This window comes from Caretta caretta, chromosome 1, assembly GCF_965140235.1.
Source record: "Caretta caretta isolate rCarCar2 chromosome 1, rCarCar1.hap1, whole genome shotgun sequence".
Taxonomy (NCBI): domain Eukaryota; kingdom Metazoa; phylum Chordata; order Testudines; family Cheloniidae; genus Caretta; species Caretta caretta.
This window is the reverse complement of record NC_134206.1, coordinates 311,568,336-311,588,858: the sequence shown is the minus strand read 5'-3', so window position 1 is coordinate 311,588,858 and position 20,523 is coordinate 311,568,336. Positions and strand designations below refer to the sequence as shown.

Genomic DNA, 20,523 nt, shown 5'->3' with positions numbered 1-20,523 from the left:
TCTCCATAGCAAATGTTGGTTGTGTAGCTCCTACAATGCTTGGCATACACAGAAAATGTCCTATTTTATAAAAAGAGATTGATTTTTACCGAGTAGATGTTGAGAGTTTAATGGGAATGTCAAAAAAAGGCTTTCTGCAACTTTCTTTAGATTTCTAGAGATGGACACAAATTTTACACCATGAGGAAATATATTGAGATCAGCAGAATCACAACTACTAATACATCTAAAAGATGCCCACGGATGAGATGAAAAAGAAGAAATCAAATTTTCTTGTAAATGTTGTATGTGGAATGAATATAGTTTTTTCCACTAGAAACTTACCCATCTTAAACAATGAGGAGTCCGGTGGCACAGCTTGTTTTATCCAGCTTGTTTTAGTGAATTTACAAAGCTCTTGTAGCCTTTTCTGTCACTGACAGGCTCTCTACCAGTCAAGAGGCTACAGTTCATTTTTGACAAGTCAAAAAGCAGATTACTTTTCTGAAGTGTTATTGCATGGGGGTAGCATTTTTTCAGCATGGGAGACTTATATTTTAAATGCTGTGTTAAAAATCTGAAAGCCAGATTCTTGCCTGAGATCGATTCACGCACATCCTATTCACTTAAAGCTAAATCTCAAAGAAAAAAAAAGGGGGCGGGGGGGAAAGAAACTAAGTTGAAGCTGACATCATAGATTTTTTTAACTGAAGCATAGTGAACTTATTCCTCTGTATACACGACGCAGGAGATGGACAAAAACTGATCCACTCTCTAAAGTATGAAGTGGTATCCCTGAAGAAAAAGCAGGATTTTGCTAGTACTGCTGTATGCAGTTAATAACATCTGAATGCTGGCAAGTTGAGGACCTTAAAATATCCAGTCCATACTTCTGCAGGAAGTGGTTAAATTAGGGAATCTTTGTCTGAACAGCTATTTGAGAATTATGAAAGACAAAAAGAACATAGGGAATCTATTAATGCTATTTAAAGAATAAATCTAGGAAGCAGGTAATAAACTGGCTCTATATCTTGATTTCAACAGAGTGGAAGATATTGGGAACTAGCACTGTCTACAAGGATAGAAATGAGAAGGGATCACAACTGAAAATGATAAAGGGGTACAAACTGAGGCTAAGCAATGGGGAAATAATAAAGGAATGTAGCCAAAATGTTATATGTAGGTTAATGCAAACTTTGCTCTCTGCACAGTTAAGATTCCAGATTTTTTTTTGGTCATCACAATGAGATATTCCCACAGGATAAAATGTAAATAGCTAGCAACTTTAAGTACAATGATTTCCTTAAAGAGACACTGTCACCTTTGAAATGGAATCCATTTTAAAAAAGCTAAAAGTCGTTTCAGGTACTTAGATCTACCCTTTCATCATACTGCCAGTTCCTATCATTTTACAGCCACATTTTCCTACTTTTAAAATTTTTGTGCCTTCTCTGTGTCTGTTTGAAAGACCCACACGATTAAAAGTCACTATAGTGCAATAGGCTACACACAAAATGCTATCAGATTCACAAAGGAAACAAACAAAAAGTAGAATGAGTACTTCCCCTTTCATCTCTTTCGTGGACAGTAATCTTAGTTATTCCACATCACAATAGCAGGTAAACAGTGTAATTCTGAAATACCGTTGTTGTTTTTCTTTGGGTCGTGTCACTGAAATACCGACCACTTCCCATGTTAACAGACATTTTTCTGCTTTCTAAGAGACTGGATGCTTTCCACACTCTTTCTGCCCTTCAAAAATAAACACTAAGAGCAGGAGGGGTGTGTGTGTGTGTATGTTAAATGGCCTACATTAATCATCGAGGCAAATGTACTGTACAGTTTAGGAAACCTCTGAGACTATTCATACATCTATTCAAAGTTACTGCAACTGAGCATCATAAGCAATCTGGGTTGACTGTATTAAAATCACTGTTCAGTCAAGCATTCATTTCTGACTTGGATTATAATAATGTTTCATTCCAGAGTTTAGTATTTGTAAGCAGGCAATTTTTCATTGTATAGACATTTTCTATGCAGATGGTATCATCGTTTTATGAAACAGAGTGACTGTTTCACAAGTTGGAATTGTTATAAGAGGACCTTTTTACAACAGCTTGAAACAAAAATGATAGAAATAGTGGCAGAGGATGCCTTTTTAATATCTTGTCTGTTTCAGCTACTAAACAGGTATAGGAAAGGAATACAATACAAACAAATAGCACCTAGAAAGCTGTTTATCACCTAATGAGAATATGATGATTTCCTTTCACCTGGAATTGTCTTGACCCTTTAGTTTTCTGTTCCAAGCATCCAGAATTAATATCCGAGACAAAAGTACCTTCTAATTAAAATGGAAACTGAAGAAGAAAACAAAAACACATCAACATAGAAATGAGTCATCATAAGAGTTACATTCAACAGAGCTATTCATTTGGCATGAGAAAAGGAAGCATAGGTATTATTAGGTATCATAATGTTTCAGTGCCTCAACTAGAGATGATGAAATAATTTACTGAGCATGGAGATCACAAATGACAAGGATAGTCATTCATAAAGTTATGATGTAATTGTTGTTCTTTACAAAGCTCTGTAGATATTGGTGGTACTTTTCAGTTAAAAAAATGCTTCGAGTAGCCCAGTACCTGTCACCCCACATTGGGGTGACATCTTAGCTTTATCCATTTCACAATGCACGATGTTGTGTCATGGTGTTGGAGGCTTTATGGTACATTTTACCATTAGCTATGAGATCCCTTGCACTTTCCCCCCACATCCTTATCTTTAAAGGTGGGTTTTTGTAAGTGAATAGAAATAAAAAAAGCCGAAGTACAGATGTTACAGAGACAAGATGTGTGAGGCAATGTCTTTTTTGTTGGACCAATGTCTACTGGTGAAAGAAACAAGCTTTTAGGCTACACAGAGCTCTTCTTAGGTCTGGGAAAGGTAGTCAGAGTGTCACAGCTAAATACAAGGTGGAACAGATTGTTTAGCATAAGTAGTCAACCCGTATTGTAAGAAACTGTTCAATGTGAAGTGGCCCATTAACACATCTGCAGTCATCGGACAAGAAAGGGTGGGTGTGGTTAGTGGGGTACAGAGTGTTATAATGAGCCATAAATCCAGTGTCTTTATTAAGACCATGATTTTTACAGTCTAGCAAAGTTATGAATTTAAGCTCCCAGGTTTGCCTTTTGAAGGCATTGTGCAGGTTTCCTCTGAGGATGAGGACTGAGAGGTGAGATATAGAAATATTGTTTTGTGAAAGATGTTCGTCCACAGGTGCTAAGGGGTTTAAAAGTGATGAAAGACAAAAGCACCATATCACCTGTGGGTAAAATAAATGGTGAATAATCCTACACTCTCCTTCAGCTTTTTTAGGGACCACATCTATGTGGGGATGGTCATAGGTCTGGCGTTGGTAACTCAAAAAGGTCCAGCCACTTGTTTAGCTGCAACCTCCAACTGTATTTTCCCTTGAATTATTTCCTTGTCCTTTAATAGATTTCACGTTTTTCTGCCCACACATGCAACCTCTCTGCTCATATGGGATCTCAAAATTTTCTGACACAGGTCTGCAAAGGAGTCATTATCCCCCTCCACTGCCCTGCCTCTAGAGCTTGAGGCCACCAGGCTCTTAGTTGTCCCATGAGCAGAGAGGGGACCTGTCACAGTAGTAGCCAGTGGTGCCTGGCCCTTGTGAGACAGCTGGAGCCTGCTGGAGGCAAATCTTAGCAGCTGTCACGTGGCCCACAGCCTTCTCCAGGCTTCCAATCCCAAGCAACAGCATCCCACTCCAGGGCTGTTGCCAGTGATCCTCCCTCAACTTGCGAGTGGGTGAGGGGGGCAAGGCTCTGACTCGCTGCTGTTGCAATGTGTTCCAGAGTCCCCCTGCAGTTTCTATTACCCAGCATGTTGCCTGAGGGGACAGATGAAGAAAACGTGTGTCTCTCTCTTTTCTGCTGCACTGACCTCTTCCTGAGCAAACAGAAAATCTGGGCTATTATCTTTGTGTTACAGAGCTGTAAAGAGGTAAACTGGAGCACAGAGAAAAGCTCAAAGCCACAGGAGAAATATGTGGTGCGGCTGTGAATAGAATCCAAGTCCTTTGACTCCCCGTCTTGTGCTTTAGTCACAAGAAATCTTTCCTCTCGTCATAATGCGTTATTGTCTGGTATCCATAATTGGTCTGAGTCTCTCATTATTGGGACAACTACTGTACTTTCTGTAAAGATTAACTAATATTGAAAAATAACTACACTAACATAGTTTTCCAACTAGATTAGAATTTTGCATGTCAGTTCATAATACAGTAAAAATCAAGGGTATGCATTTTGTTTATAATATGTAATGTCATTTAGCATTAAGAGGAGCTGCACATATGGTTTGAGAGGAAAATATAACCTCAATTATTTAGAGTTTTGTTGCTTTACAGGGACATTTTCAGTTTAAAGATGACTTTTTTTGCTTTTATGGTACATCTTTGATGCTTAAAACTGAAAGTTCTGTATACATCTTGTTTGTTTTTCTACAACTCATTTTCATATGGAAGTGTTTATACAAATTGGAAGAGTTTGTGGACACATCCTAGGGCTTCCTATTTGTGTGCGTTAGTATGATGATATCATCATGCTTATGTGCCACTCTGGAAGCAATGAGAACTTGCTTCTTCACCATCTAAAGAAACTGCATATCATAGAGGGTGTTCATATCTATATTTTAGAGAAGTGAATATGAACAAATATGTCATGTTTTTTTAAATCAAGACAGCTTTAAAGTGTTTCTTAAGTGGGTATATTAGTAGAACTGCTGGAGAAACTTTGGGTCAATTTATCCAATTTTTCACTTAGAAAGAAAAATGGAAAAAAGTTTAGACAATGTCTAAACATCGCGTTTCAACATTTTCCAAACAAAATGTTTCTGTTTTTTGTTTTGAAATGATTTCTGTTCTGAATTTTGTTTTATTTTATATTATATTTATAAGTTTAAAAAGTTAAAATTGAAACAAAATATTTGAACTGACCTGAAATGAAGTGAATTTTTTAAAATAATTTTCCTTTGCAGAATTTCAAAATTTTCTGTTTTCACTCCAATTTGAAATCCTTTGAAAAACAGAACTTCTGTTCTCCACACAGCTCTAGTATTTAGCTGTCTGTTTGCAACATGATAACATTTTTGACCCTCTCCAGCAACAGTTAGATACTCTTTCTAGTAAACTGAAGAATATAGACTTTTTTTTACGACAAAGGATAATGATTAACAACTAAAATAAAATTTTCATAAAAGATAAAACTCCATTTTTAGTTATATCTTCTGACACCAGAATTAATTAAGCAACCCTCTGGAAACTATCTATCCATTTTACAACAAGCAAATTACTAATACTTTTATAGTGTGACATATGTTCTTCATATCATTTGTACCTCTTATTTATTAAAGGCCTGATGTAATGCCCATTAAAGTTAATGGAAAGATTGATTGACTTTATGTGCATTGGATCAGCCCTTAAAACTCTGAAAAGTATCTTTTTTATGAACACTTATTTCAGCATTTGCTTAAAAAATTGTAATGTGTTCTAGCATTTAGACCTCAATGTAAACACTAATTTTAAATGTAAGTACTTCACATCAATGTTTAGTTTATGGTTGACATGAGAGATTTCAACAGGTACCCAAATAGAACCCTACTGAAGATTAATAGAGCACAAGGCATAACTTTACATTCTTTGTTCCTTAATTGCTATAGTATATATTACTTAAAGATTATAATAAGGGGAAAATATAAATTCATGTCTGTTTATAGAGACTCAAATTAATTATTTGTTTTTCTGTGTTTGGCAGTTTAATACCACAATATCTGTGGTGTTTAATATTTTCTAAAGTCTGACACATAAATTGTTTTTGTTCCTTTCTTCTTGCTTAGATTGTTATAATGGAAGTGCAAGGTTTAAAGTCAGTAGCTCCCAATCGGATTGTTTACTGCACAATGGAAGTGGAAGGAGGAGAGAAACTTCAGACAGATCAGGCAGAAGCATCCAGGCCACAGTAAGCTCTTCTAAAATTGTTTTTTATTAAATATATTTTCTTCACAGTGTGGAAGACTCTACAAGAAGATTTGGAGAGACTTTTAAAAAGAATGAGACATTATAATAGTTGGTTGGTTTAGTATTTGAGCATTATAGTGATTTTCCTTGGAACAACAGTTGAACTCTTGTCCAATGTAGTGCGGAAATGTAACATATAACACACTATGCAGTGTGGCTGTAGCCATGTTGGTCTCAGGATATTAGAGAAACAGGGTGACTGAGGTAATTTATTTTATTGGACCAACTTCTGTTGGTGAGAGAAACAAGCTTTTGAGCTACAGGACCTGAAGAAGAGCTCTGTGTAGCCTGAAAGCTTGTCTCTCTCACCAACAGAAGTTGATCCAGTAAAAGATACTACCTCACCCACCTTGTCTCTCCAGTACAAAACAATAGTTAAATATAACAGAACAGGTAAACAAAACACTTGTAAACTGTGCAAAGGAAAAGATGCTTGTTAAAAAACATCATTAAAAATATGCTTTAAGTCTGTGTGAACAAAGCAATTGGAGGCTGTAGCATTGTGCTCTTTTCTGTATTGTCTGACAATGCAAACCTTTTTATATAAATTAGCCTGAGATAAGTTAATATGAAGGCGGCCTTGTGGAGTTCAGCTTGCACAACCAGTAGAAAATCAATACTCAGTAATCAATCCTCACAAAGCTTACTCACCTGCTGAGCTTATTTTATTTTAAATGATAGGATTCACTTCTTTCATTTAATTTTTGAAGGAAATGGACTCAGAGGGGGAAAGTATCGAACCATTGTAGTTGAACTAGTCAGAGTTCCATAGAGGAAAAAAAATTTTAGTAGATTTGTTGACCTCTGGCTGCATATTGACTTCACAAGCTTTTTCCTCTGTTAAAATGTCATTTGGAATCTCTTGCAGATATGTTTTCAGATAGATTGCGAGGGTTTTACCAGCACCTTTGTGTGTCTTGTGAAAAACAATTTCACAATTGCTCTCACTAATATTTCTAAAAGACAACTTAAACTCAGATGTGAAGGTGGCTTCAGTTCAACTCAAAACACAGATATAAAATTCCGTTAGGCCAAATTGTAAGCATGTAATTGTGATCACGTGTCTCTTTTCTATAAAAAGTCAGTGAACTTTCTCCTTGCATTGTGCAGGAAACCTACCATACAGTTTTAGGCCCATGGCCTTTCTAGTCCAGCATCTTTCCTCTGATAGTGGCCCAATACCTGATGGTTCAGTGACAGCAAAAGGCAAAACCATCACCCCATCCAAAGTAATACATCTGGCCAATTTTACAGTTCTGTACATGGGTAGGACAAGGTGGAAAATGCAGTGCAATTGAATTTCATAACTGTTTCACAGTTAGAAATTTTACATTAAAGAAGTGCCATAGTGGATGAAGACAGGAGAAAATGAGAGCGATAAAGCACTGGTAATAGCAAGCACTGATGTGGGGAACACTTGTAGGTAGATCAGAACTAGAGGGTTTCAGGCTGCATATCTGAAACATCTAAGTCAGTGAGTAGTGGAGAGGCAGATGGCCAGATTCTTCCAGACAAATGTTATCAGGTGAACAGAGGAATAATCTCTGACAGGGAATGAGGAATTGAGAGATGTCCAGTACTATAGAATGGGGGTACATCTTCGAAAAGAAGAGAGGAGATTGTGGAGATATATGTGGGCACAGCCCTAGGCATTTGCAGATATTGTGACTGCAGGGTTATCATCAATAGAAACAACTCTTAAAGCTGTTGTGTTTTTTGTGATCCTCTGAATGATCTGAGGAACCTTGCTTCATTGTAAGTAGGGGGACTTATATTGCATTGGGGCTGCCCAGGTGTGGTGCAATGAAAAGGAAAGAAAGACCCTAAGAAAGAGAGAGATTTTTGTAGTGTAACAGAGGGAGTTAAGAGGAGGCCATAGAGGAGGATGTTCAGGTAGTCAAAGCATGAAATTAACAAATTATATGTTTAGCCGCATGTGAGGAGGAGGAAGCTCTCTCCCTGGACTTGGAGGCCATTGATCTGGAGAATGTCTTTTCACGCATGTTGGCAGTATTTTAATATCAACAAAGTAAAAAAAGCAGCAAGAGCGAACATAAAAAACATTGTAAAAGCAAATAAGTAGCTTAGAGTTTAGCCAACATTTTAATTCAGTAGCTGACAGTTTGCCCCATGTCTCCACAATTACAAGTTAAAAAAGAATGAGATCGGCTTGTGTACACAAAAATGGAATTGGGAAAGGTTTAAAAAAACAAACACATTAGTAACAGAATGGAACTGATGTGAAAGACAAAGGCCTTGTCTACACTGTTGCCACATAGTTCAGATTGTGAGGGTGCAAACTAGGGTGACCAGATGACAAGAACAAAATATCAGGGCACATGGGGGGGCAGCCACAAGCCCTCACCAGAGCCGGCTCTAGGTTTTTTGCAGCCCCAAGCAAAAAAAAAAAAGAAAAGACAAAAGAGCCAGAGTGCCGCCGAAGCAAAATATCAGGAAAAATGGCATCCTGACGATACATCACTAGGGACGCGGGACAAATAACTAAATATCGGGACAGTCCAGATTTTATCGGGACGTCTGGTCACCCTAGTGCAAACAGCAGTGTGCACCAAAGTGTTGTGCTGAAACATCCCCTTGTGAAAACTTGCGGGTGCCAACTAAAAGGTTCCTAGATCACATTAATGTAAACTCCCTTCAGTATTGTCTGTGTTTCCCTGATTCTTGGGGAAAAGAACCTTTTTGCCAAACAGTATCTAATATCTAAAGGTTTACTTATAAGAGAAAAGAAAGAGGTGAGAGTTAAAATGATCAAAGGAATCAAATACATTCAATAATTGCAGGGTTCTTTGATCAGGTTTGAAGCAGTGATGGAATAAACTGCTAGCTTATTAAGTCTCTGGTTGCTTCCAAAAGATTGGAAGATCCTCATTCCTTCGGTTAGAATGCTCCCATTAGTGTAGAGATCAGAGCAGGAAAGAAGTAAAATGGAGATGCTTCCAGGGCCTTTTATACTTTCTGCCATGTGGTGGGTCTGCTCTTAGTACAGTCAGTGGACAAGTACAGGCACAAGATGGTGTCCAATGTCACATGAGCTGGTCACATGCGCTTGCATGCTTCAATAAGTCATAGCAAGGGCCATTACCCATATTCTGGCTAGAACCTCCACAGGAAAGTCCATCAAGTGGGGATAAGCTTCTTCCATGGTCCATTGTGTTCGCTGGTGGGCCATCACCTTGAATAGTCCATTCACAATGTGCTGGCTAGACTGGATGTAAACTACCTTGTGGGTGTTACCACAGGAAGAAACACATTTAAAATACAGGTACATAGTTAATATTCATAATTTCAGACACAAAAATGATACATGCATACAAATAGGATAATCGTATTCAGCAAACCATAACTTTTCCATTGACACCTTACATGACATATTTTGTACAAGATTTGTTGCAATTATATTTCAGTGATAGCAACAATGATCTACATCAGTGGTTCTCAAACTTTTGTACTGGTTATCCCTTTCACGTAGCAAGCCTCTGAGTGTGACCCCCCCCCCCCTTATAAACAAAAAACACTTTTTTATATATTTGACACCATTATAAATGCTGGATGCAAAGCGGGGTTTGGGGTTGAGGCTGACAGCTCACGATCCCCCATGTAATAACCTTGCAACCCCCTGTGGGGTCCTGACCCCGAGTTTGAGAACCCCTGATCTACGTGGTAATATTTTAATCATATAATGTCACAGTATGCTAGTATCAAATGCACACTGTATAAGATAGGTTTTCCTCTCTTTTAATAAGATATATAACTCTCCACACTATATATGCATTATAGTAGGGCAAGTGTTTAGCACTGATTCTAAAGTGCTAGATATTATGGGCATATGAACCTATGGCTTGCTAGGACCTAGTTTAAAAGGTATATTGCTTCCTCTCATGCCAGCCCTATTTAACTTTTATTACTGCCTGAGCAATATTTATTAATGCATTTCAACTGCTTCCAGCTTTTTAGCCCTTCAGAAAAGCCCACCAACATAGACAAAGACCTTTTCTGCCAGAGATCACTTAAGGAGTACCTTTAGAAGAGCTTTCTCCATTAAACCAACCTAAGCATGGCTTTATTGCTTTGATGCGATAGGGGTCCATCTTCTAGAACAGTGTTTCCCAAACTTGGGACGCCGGTTGTTCAGGGAAAGCCCCTGGAGGGCTGGGCCGGTTTGTTTACCTGCCGCATCCGCAGGTTCAGCTGATTGCGGCTCCACTGGCTGCGGTTCGCTGCTCCAGGACAATGGGGGCCGAGGGAAGCAGATAGACAAAACGGCCCGGCCCACCAGGGGCTTTCCCCGAACAGGCGGCATCCCAAGTTTGGGAAACACTGTTCTAGAATAACAAATATCCAACACTGATGTCATTTTTTTGCTGTTATAGACGTTGCTTTTCTTAGTTGAATGGAGTCTGTCACAGCAATTTCTATATTTTTTTTATCATAAATATTTATCATTCTGAATATTTAACAAAAATATGGAAAATGATTCCTTGAAAATAAATTATGGCTCATAAAGGAAGATTGTTATATTTAAGATTGAAGTAGATGTCCAGCTTTTAAACGTATCTTCGCTATTAAGCATATTTTTAGGGCTGTCAAGCGATTAAAAAGAAAATGTTAGAGCAAAATTTAGTATTTCTGGCACCCATATGACAAATCAGATGATCATTTTCGATCACCAGTTGCATGTATTAAGTAATATAAATCTATCGAAAGAGCTATAGTATATTAAAAAAAACATAAAGGGTGCACAATTAAGAACTCACAAATCAAAAACATCCTCAAATTAAGATTGCCTGTGCAAGGCTATTACTGACCCCTTGGATTTTGCAAAGTACTCTACCACCTTTAAATACATCATATTTCTCAAATACTACAATATGTATAGGCAAATAATTAGACATGGAATCATAATGCATACAAGGGTGCAGAATTAAGATTTCATGTGCAATCTTAAATTTGGATTTTCTTGACTCTAAGTACTTAACCATGAAAACATAACATTATTTAACATTGTTCTTTAGATGGCATTTCTTGGGATTTTTTCCCCCTTTAAAAAAAATACAGGGGTGTCTTGGGCATTTTCCAACTTTGAGTTCTGAATCATTCTTTTTGAAGCTTTTCTAACTCCACTATTTATTTTTTGTGGATTAATAATATGCAGTTGGTGGTATCCACAATGCTGTCGTCTGATTTTTGGTATGTGTGATGGTGAAGTAAAGTATGCGATGGAAGGGGAGCCAAACCTACATTTTAGTTTATCTGTTACATATGTGTATATTTGGTTTAACTGCACTACCTTAACTTGAGAAACTGTATTTCAATATTATGTTAGCTTGTAGTCTTACAGTTTACTACTGTCATGTTTAACTTTGTCTTCCTGATTTTGTTCTTACACCTTTGCTTTTCTGCCTCTGGAAGAAAAAAACTCTTAGGAATTTTAGAATCCAAAAAATTGCTGCTAGCTGAAATATTGTCAACTCCTGATGTGATTAGCTAGTTCCAGACGTCAAATTACAGTTTAAGTGCAGTAAAATCTATAGTCACCTACTGCTTTGAATTATATCAAAGCAGTGTTCTTCAGCTCACTGTACAGTTCAGGGTCTGTTGGCATCACAACTGATTTTCTTAAAAATGAGGCATAACAAATACCTAAATTTTAGTCATTTTATTGAAGTGATACTGAATCTAAAAGAGTCTCGGTCTTCATATCATGCAATTAATAATGCCATTAAGGTTATTTTAAGGGCAAAAGTTTCAAAAAGGTTCATCTGTGGTGAACAGGTAAAGTTGGACTTTTGAAGTCTAATGGGGTGTACTGTTACACTCCCAATAACATTATGTTCTTTGAAATGGCCTCTGCATGTTTCCACTTAAGGGAAGCACCTTTCTCTCTCCAAACTGCATCTTTGGGAACCTCTGTCAGGGGCGGGAGGAAGAGGCGGGAAATCTCTAAATCTTCAATGAGCACTGAACAATGTGCGGAATGAATTTTGTTATGTACACCAATATGGAGGTGATGTGTGACACATCACCTTCATATTGGTGTACATAACAAAATTCATGTGGTGGGGGTGGGGTCAAGAGGTTTGGAGTGTGAGAGGGGGCTCAGGGCTGGGGTACAGGATTATTGGGGTGTGGAGGGGTGGGGGCTCAAGGCTGGGGCAGATGGTTGGGGTGCGGTATGGGGGTGAGGGATCCAGCTTAGTGTGCAGGCTCTGGGGTGGAGCAGGGTTGAGGGGTTTGGGGTGCAGACTGCCCAAGGGCTACGGCTGGGAGAGAGGACTCCCCACAGATATCTCCCCCCGCAGCAGCACCTGGGTTTGGGTGGCGGTGGGGAGAGGTGCCTCTTCCTCGGCCGCAGCAGGTCTGGGGCAGGTCCGTGCTGGGGCCGGTGGGGAAAGGCACCTCTCCCTGCCTCAGCCCTGAGCCCCTGCACAGGGCTTAACAGGCTGCTGTGCGGTTGTGCATCTTTGAGGGAACTTAGGCACTAAAGCTTCCTTGGTACCAAGAGGCTGTGTTCTGTAAAGTGAGCCTTTCCTTTCCTAGAACATGATGGTTTGTAGACAGATTCAGGTTTCAAAGCAATGGTTGGAGTTCCCCTTTCCCCATAGCATTGAGGGGCTTAGGTGACTGTCCTGTGACAGGGATCCAAACTAGAACTATTTTCTGACACACTCAGTTCTCAGATGTGTCAAACCCATCCCTGTTGAGAATTGCAACATTGAAAATCCGTTTTAGGTCTGTGGCAGGCATGACATGTCTTTCTGTTTACTTCCAGCTAGGTGTGCAATTCTAGAATCCGGTTGGATTGTGTGGGGTTCAAAGGGGTAATTTTAAATTGTGTTGGGCACCAAGTTATTTTCCCAAAAATTACTTAATATATTAATCTAGGGGAAAAATAAAAAAGGTAGGCCAGCTCTTACTAATTGTTTCTCTTACTGCCAGCTCCGGAGTATGGCTTTTACATAACTTAGGGGACACCATGCTCAGGACTAAGCAAAATAATCACAATTATTAACCTTGGCTATTTTAGTTATGGCATGGTATTTCACAATGGTTATATCTGAGCTATAAAAGTGCAGCAACCCCTCCCTTTAAACAAACCAAAGGGATTTTGGTGTGCTTCGATGTTCTTTTAGTGCTCTGTCCTTCAGTCAATTTCATATTACATTGGTCTTCTGTCTCCATCTCAACTTAGTTTGATTTAATGTGAAAATGCATACATATAATGGCTAGTTTCAGAGTAACAGCCGTGTTAGTCTGTATTCGCAAAAAGAAAAGGAGTACTTGTGGCACCTTAGAGACTAACCAATTTATTTGAGCATGAGCTTGGCTAGTGCATTGAAAATCTCAGTTCTGATATGAGTACAAAGCCGTAATCAATATCCTTCTATTTGGGCTACATTTTCAGATTGTCTTTGCCAAATTAAATTCTCTGTTCACATAATACTTATTTAACACATTGAACTAAAATTATTCCATGCACTCAGGAAATGGGTGTCACACAGGTAGTGATCACCTGTGAAAATTTTGGTGTGACTTGCCCAGCATCACACTGGAACTCTGGTAGAGGCAGAAATAGAATCCAATTCTCTAGGGTAGCATTCAACTGCATAGCATGAAGCTGTCCTTTCTCTTCCACTGCCTCATTCACTGCACATCTTCTGACTTTTGCAACAAATGAAATAGGGATCCTACAGACAACAGCCTTCTTTACTACACACCCCTGATTAATCCCCAGAGAAGTTCCATACTGTGAAAGATGTCACAATTATTCTGTCTGTGCATCATACCATAAAGGAACATTCCAAGTACAGCAGCTGAGAACCAAGAACTTCTTGTATATATCATTTTATTTTTCAACTAGAAATATGTTTTCATAATGCTTTATGTACTCATAGTTCGGCACAAGCAATTAAAAAAAATCACCTAGCTACCAGATTACTCATTGAATGTGGTCTTGAATAGATTATAGAGAACAAAGATGACAAACAGATGTTAGATTAGGCTTAAAAAATCATGAAAATGTACCAGACCAGGAGCAAAATATCTGCTCACGTAATACCCACCAACATATTCATGATCATGGGGAAAAATATTTTATTTGGCATTAATAAAAAGGGCAAATAGCATGTGTGAAGTTGTTTTTAGGAGGAATTTGATGATGAAGACTAAGGCCCAGATTTTAAAATCAATAGGAATTGGGCATCTGGGTATTTTTAAAAATCCATCTAGGTATCTGTCTTGATCTTTAGGTGATTAAATACGTTTATAAATATAGTCCTGTGTTCTTTAAGTTTCCAACCTGAGAACATGATATGTATTTTGTGAAACATTTTTTGTTAAAAGAGAGATATTTAACAAGAAATATTTTCAGATATTTTAAAAAAATGTTTTCTCTCTATCTCAGTAGATATATAAAGCTTAACTAACTGTAAAAATCTGATTTTACTTTTCACATTTTTTGCATGCTGATGCATAACATTTTCCATTTCACTCCATTTGTGATCATGTTTTTCTACTTTTTCTAATACCCTAGCACAATACTGATTTGCTTTAAGACACTACAGGGGAATGTTTATATAGAACAGCAAAATATAGAATAATAGAATTGTACAGGTGGTGGGGCCCTAAAAAGTGCTGAGGCAGGACTGAATATATCTAGACCATCCCTGACAGGTGATTTCTAACCTGTTCTTAAAAATCTCCAATGACAGGAATTCCACAACCTTGCTTGGAAGCCTATTTCAGTGCTTAGCTTTCCATATAGTTAGAAAGTTTTTCCTAATATCAGGAAACCTGTCAAAGAAGGAAATTAGGCTGGTTTGGCATGACATGTTCTTGACAAATCCATGCTGGCTATTACTTATTACCCTACTATTCTCTGTGTGCTTTCAAATTGATTGTTTAATAAATTGTTCCAGTATCTTTCCAGGTATTGAAGTTAGGCTGGATGGTCTATAATTCCCCGGATCCTTTGTAAAAGATAGGTACTAAATTTGCCTTTTTGCAGTCCTTTAGGACCTCACCCATCCTCCATCAGTTCCTGAAGATAATCACTAAATAATAATTCAGCTAGTTCCTTAAGTACCCTATCCTGAATTTCATCAGGCACTGCTGACTTGAATATATCTAACTTATCTAACTTACAACTACAATACATGCCTGCTGAAGTGAAGAAACAGACTGACAGAGCCAGAAGAGTACCCAGAGGTTACCTACTACAAGACAGGTGCAACAAAGAAAATAGCACAACACCACTAGCCATCACCTTCAGCCCCCAACTGAAACCTCTCCAGCGCATCATCAAGGATCTACAACCTATCCTGAGGGACGACCCATCACTCTCACAGATCTTGGGAGACAGGCCAGTCCTTGCTGACAGACAGCCCCCTGAAGCAAATACTCACCAGCAACCACACAACAAAAACACTAACCCAGGAACCTATCCTTGCAACAAAGCCTGTTGCCAACTGTGTCCACATATCTATTCAGGGGACACCATCATAGGGCCTAATCACATCAGCCACACTATCAGAGGCTCGTTCACCTGCACATCTACCAATGTGATGTATGCCATCATGTGCCAGCAGTGCCCCTGTGCCATGTACATTGGCCACACCGGACAGTCTGTACATAAAAGAATAAATGGACACAGATCAGACGTCAAGAATTATAACATTCAAAAACCAGTCGGAGAACACTTCAATCTCCCTGGTCACTCGATTACAGACCTAAAAGTGGCAATTCTTCAACAAAAAACTTCAGAAACAGACTCCAGCGAGAGACTGCTGAATTGGAATTAATTTGCAAACTGGACACCATTAAATTAGGCTTGAATAAAGACTGGGAGTGGATGGATCATTACACAAAGTAAAACTATTTCCCCCCCGTTTATTCCCCCCCCCGCCACTGTTCCTCACACGTTCTTGTCAACTGCTGGAAATGGCCCACCTTGATTATCACTACAAAAGGTTTTTTTCCCCCTGCTCTCCTGCTGGTAATAGCTCACCTTACCTGATCACACTCGTTACACCATGTATTGTAACACCCATTGTTTCATGTTCTGTGTATATAAAATATCTCCACTGTATTTTCCACTGCATACATCCAATGAAGTGAGCTGTAGCTCACGAAAGCTTATGCTCAAATAAATTTGTTAGTCTCTAAGGTGCCACAAGTACTCCTTTTCTAACTTATCTAAACATTCTTTAATGTTTGCTTTCCCTATTTGAGCTTAACTTCTTTCTCCTAAAATGGCTCTCCCCCGGTTACATTTTTAGATGTGATTTCATTGAACTTGTTTTCGGAGCGCGCAAAATAAGTTCATGTAAAACCCTCTTTAAAAAACAAATTATGAATTCCAGGAACATACTTATATAGATGTACCTTTGAATGATTTTTATGGGAAAATATACAAAATATACATATATGTATACATATATGTATAAATCTTTGTTTTGTAACTGGTGGTTCATTTGGACCCAGGTGGCTTTTAGTATAGCATCTACAAAGGTTAGTCAAATAAGCATTACATGTTTGAAAATAATTTGGGCTGTGAGTATTATCGGAGTGGTAGTGATCATGACATAGATAGTGTATATTCACTTTTAATAATTAATTTAGGTTCAGGTTTTTATATAACTTTCAACACTGTTCCTATTCTGTTTCTAAGATGGTTTGGAGATAAATTATTGTATTTCTAAAGGGATACCTACCTTCATGGATCCCATTGTTTTTGGTTTTAGTAAAACTTTCCTTTCTGGATTGTCATGAGTGGGGTCAGTCATGGACAAGGATTTAACAAATCACCCTTCAAAATTAAGATACTATGAACAGAGAAGCCGAATATACCTGTCTGGCATCCAGCTGTGAAGAGGAAAAAGGAAACTGAAATGAACTGATCCATCTTTTCTGAAACACCATTTTGTCCCAGCATATTTTGCTGGGCTCTGAACAGAAGGTGATGGAATACATTTTTATCACGTCTTCGTACCAAACTAACAGTGAATGAATTTCACAAAAGCTGTATCGATTCAGTGGAGCGTTTAAGCCACAATTTTATTCAATTATGTCTTACCAATTGTTCAGTTTTTTAGAGGCAAGAAATAGCCACTAATCTGTTTGAGAATAGAGAAGAACAGTAATGATCAGGAGAGAGAGAGAGAGTGGGTCTCCGCAGTAATCAAGCTCCTACATTACATCGTATTCTGCCATTGATCATTATCCTGTAAAATACTCTTGTCTAAAAATGCTTTTTTTCCACACAGAATTTTTTCTTTTTCTGCCACTGGGAAATATAAGTACTTTTTGTATGTGCTTTTAAAAACAAAAAAGAAATCCTCTACTTTTATGATTTCCCCCTCTAGGTTTTTAGTTACCAAAATTATGGCTACTCAAAAGGAATTTTTACAGCTCTACTATAAAAGTGTAGTATTGTGTCATTCAACAATTTGGGTGTGTGGAGAAGGGAATTAATTAAAGTTCATAGAATCGTAGAATATCAGGGTTGGAAGGGACCTCAGGAGGTCATCTAGTCCAACCCCCTGCTAAAAACAGGATCAATCCCCAGTTAAATCATCCCAGCCAGGGCTATGTCAAGCATGACCTTAAAGACCTCTAAGGAAGAAGATTCCACCACCTCCCTTGGTAACCCATTCCAGTGCTTCACTACCCTCCTACTGAAAAAGTTTTTGCTAATATCCAACCTAAACGTCCCCCATTGCAACTTGAGACCATTACTCCTTGTTCTGTCATCTGCTACCACTGAGAACAGTCTAGATCCATCCTCTTTAGAACCCGCTTTCAGGTAGTTGAAAGCAGCTATCAAATCCCCCTTCATTCTTCTCTTCTGCAGACTAAATAATCCCAGTTTGAAGGACAGGTTTCCACACCATGTGGAGTTAAGCGCAGGAGTTTATTTCGCACAGCACTGGCAGTGTTACTTTGCTTATTAGGCTTAGAGACACTGCAGAACAATTAATTACAATAGATTATATAGGGTGCTAATGGGGGAAGAGAAGCAACGGGGATGGGTTTTCCCAAGCCCCTGGATAGGTTTTAGCAGCGAGACAAGATAAGCACAATAAGCCACTGGTCTAAAAAAATTACATAATGGCTCTGCCCAAGGCTTAAATTAACATATTGGTGACGCACAGGTAATTACCCCCAAACTATTTTTATTAACGTGTATAGGTTAAATCCTGATTTTGGGGTCCAGAGGAATGAGGTAGCAGCTTTCCTGGTTGACCAACAGGTACATTTCTAGAGATTTAAAGCAAAAAAGCAGTAAATTAGTACTTAACAATAACAATTGTTTGTAAGTTTACCCTTGCATTTTTGTGGGCTAGGATTAGCATACATTACATTTAGTCCCTGCTCTTGACCCTAGGGTTTTTTAACTCGCCAGGTCAAATACAACATTTTAGAAGTTTTTAGGTTAGTTCAGAGTTGCCGGTAAAATATTAACACCATCAGGAATGTTAGGATGGACACTTCCCACATAATTTGGCAAAATAGCACCCAGATTCATCCCCAGGGGATTTCATTACCTGAGATCGCATTGCCTATAATTATTGATTTAACCTCCACTGCCAGATTCCGTGCCTTAGATTACTTAACACTGGCCTGGTTCACAGTCTCCCCTATCCGAGTGTACCTCAGACAGCCTTTTCCAGTGTGTTTTTGGGCCTTGGCCACCAACTCCTTGAGCTTCGCCTGCAGAGCCAGAAGACCCTTCTTTAGATACTTACTGCCATAGTGCCATTCCAGATTTCATGCAAGGTAACCCGTCATTGACGGAGTACAGTGGAGCCGTGTCCCATTAACAGTTGCTCTTCGGGGGACCGTTATGCACATGGATGGATGTGTCGAGGGGCAGGGCTTTTCATTTAACTTGATGGAGTGGTTTTGGGCAGTTACACATCAGCTCCATGTGCACCAGTTTTTCAGTGACGGCCACCTCGAACCTAGACAAATTTGTTAGAACGCTATAAGGGCATATACATAGAATTTCCTTATTAGAGTGGGTGCAACATTCACTAGGGTACAATGCTTTTCTGAAGACCTCGGAATATTCAATGCTTTTTATTTTAGTAACATGACCTTTCCTCCATATTGGCAGGGAGGTTACCATTCTAGCTCGTTGTGAGTGTGGGATTTCCAGAGGCACTAGGAGACTGAAGATTATACTATGATCTGTCCAAACCGGTCTTTGGACTCTTACTGATTTTCTGTTTCCCCATTTCCATGGAGGGATACTGAGGAGATGGGGTTCCACCACTTCCATAAGGGCTGGGTGGACCTGGCCATTCAGGGGATTGGTTACAATTCCCTGTGTGGTGATGGCCAATGCTTGCCCTGCCCTTTAACAACTTTTTTTCAATTCCTTTATTTTGGTACCATTTATTAACAGGCTGATAAATTTTTGACCCAAGTATTTTGTTATATTTAATGAGGTGGATATAGAGTTTGACAGATTCTTTAAACTGTTTAGGATTAGTTAACTGGCCCTATTAGTATCCAGTCCTCCCTTTTACATGGCATACTACTTGCATCCTTTATCATGCACCACTGGGGCAGCAGGAGCCACAGCAGGAATTTTCTTATAGTTACCCTTCAGTTCTTTTTCCTGTTTACCTGTGGAGATATTGTTAGTATTGGCAAGCACTGGTTTAAACAGTTTTAACTGATTTTGGTGCCTTTCAAATATTTTTATTTTTTTCTAATTTTTAAATGCAGGCTTGTTCAAACTGCTGTTATTATTTAGCTGGGTTTTATTTATTTATTTTTTTACTTGGTTGCATAGCTTTTTTTTTTAATTTAATTTCCTCTGTTTAATACCTTAATGTAGTTCTGTAACCTGTCTGCGAAGGACCCAGAAAAATTAATCTGCAGATTATGCCGTGGTCCTTCTGGGCATGATTGATGGCTTAGGGGTACTTCTTTTTTTTTTACCCACATTTACTTGTGCACATATTACACATTTTTAAAGAAATTATAAGGCATGTTTTATGGCTGGCCACCACCAGTGCTTTAGTGCAGCTTTTATTTGCCTTCATCCCAGGTGAGCTGGGGAGTGGATGGCATGGGGCTGCAGAGCCCGTATGCACTTAAGGGCTACCAGCTCCTCCTCCCGCCAGTCCCATACCAAAGGTGATTTTTATACACACAGCCTTGTTCCTTTAACTTGTGTTTTTGTTTTATTTTTTGTTTCTTGATTGAGATTTTATGATGTGCTTTTATTTTGACTACTGCTAGTTCTCATGGTAGTTGGACAGCTTTTGTTAGTTTTTTAACTGCATTTATATTATTAATGGGTTTGCCTGTTGTTGTTCTAGAACCCCTGCGTGACGACACTTTCATGTAGTTATGCACTACTCCGAATGCATATCTGCTATCTGTGCACACCCTAGCCTTTTGCCTTTCCC

The 20,523-nt window shown here is 38.7% G+C and overlaps 1 protein-coding gene across 15 annotated transcripts in view; it reads left to right on the top strand.

The window, feature by feature from the left end:
* The window catches only part of CADPS2 (calcium dependent secretion activator 2), a 560,752-nt gene that overhangs the window by 232,436 nt on the left and 307,793 nt on the right, over nucleotides 1-20,523 (top strand). For all 15 annotated transcript variants that reach the window (XM_048836201.2, XM_048836202.2, XM_048836197.2 and 12 more), the window contains one exon: nucleotides 5,902-6,023. In XM_048836201.2, coding sequence (XP_048692158.1) covers nucleotides 5,902-6,023 — 122 coding nt within the window. The remainder of the gene's footprint in view (nucleotides 1-5,901; nucleotides 6,024-20,523) is intronic.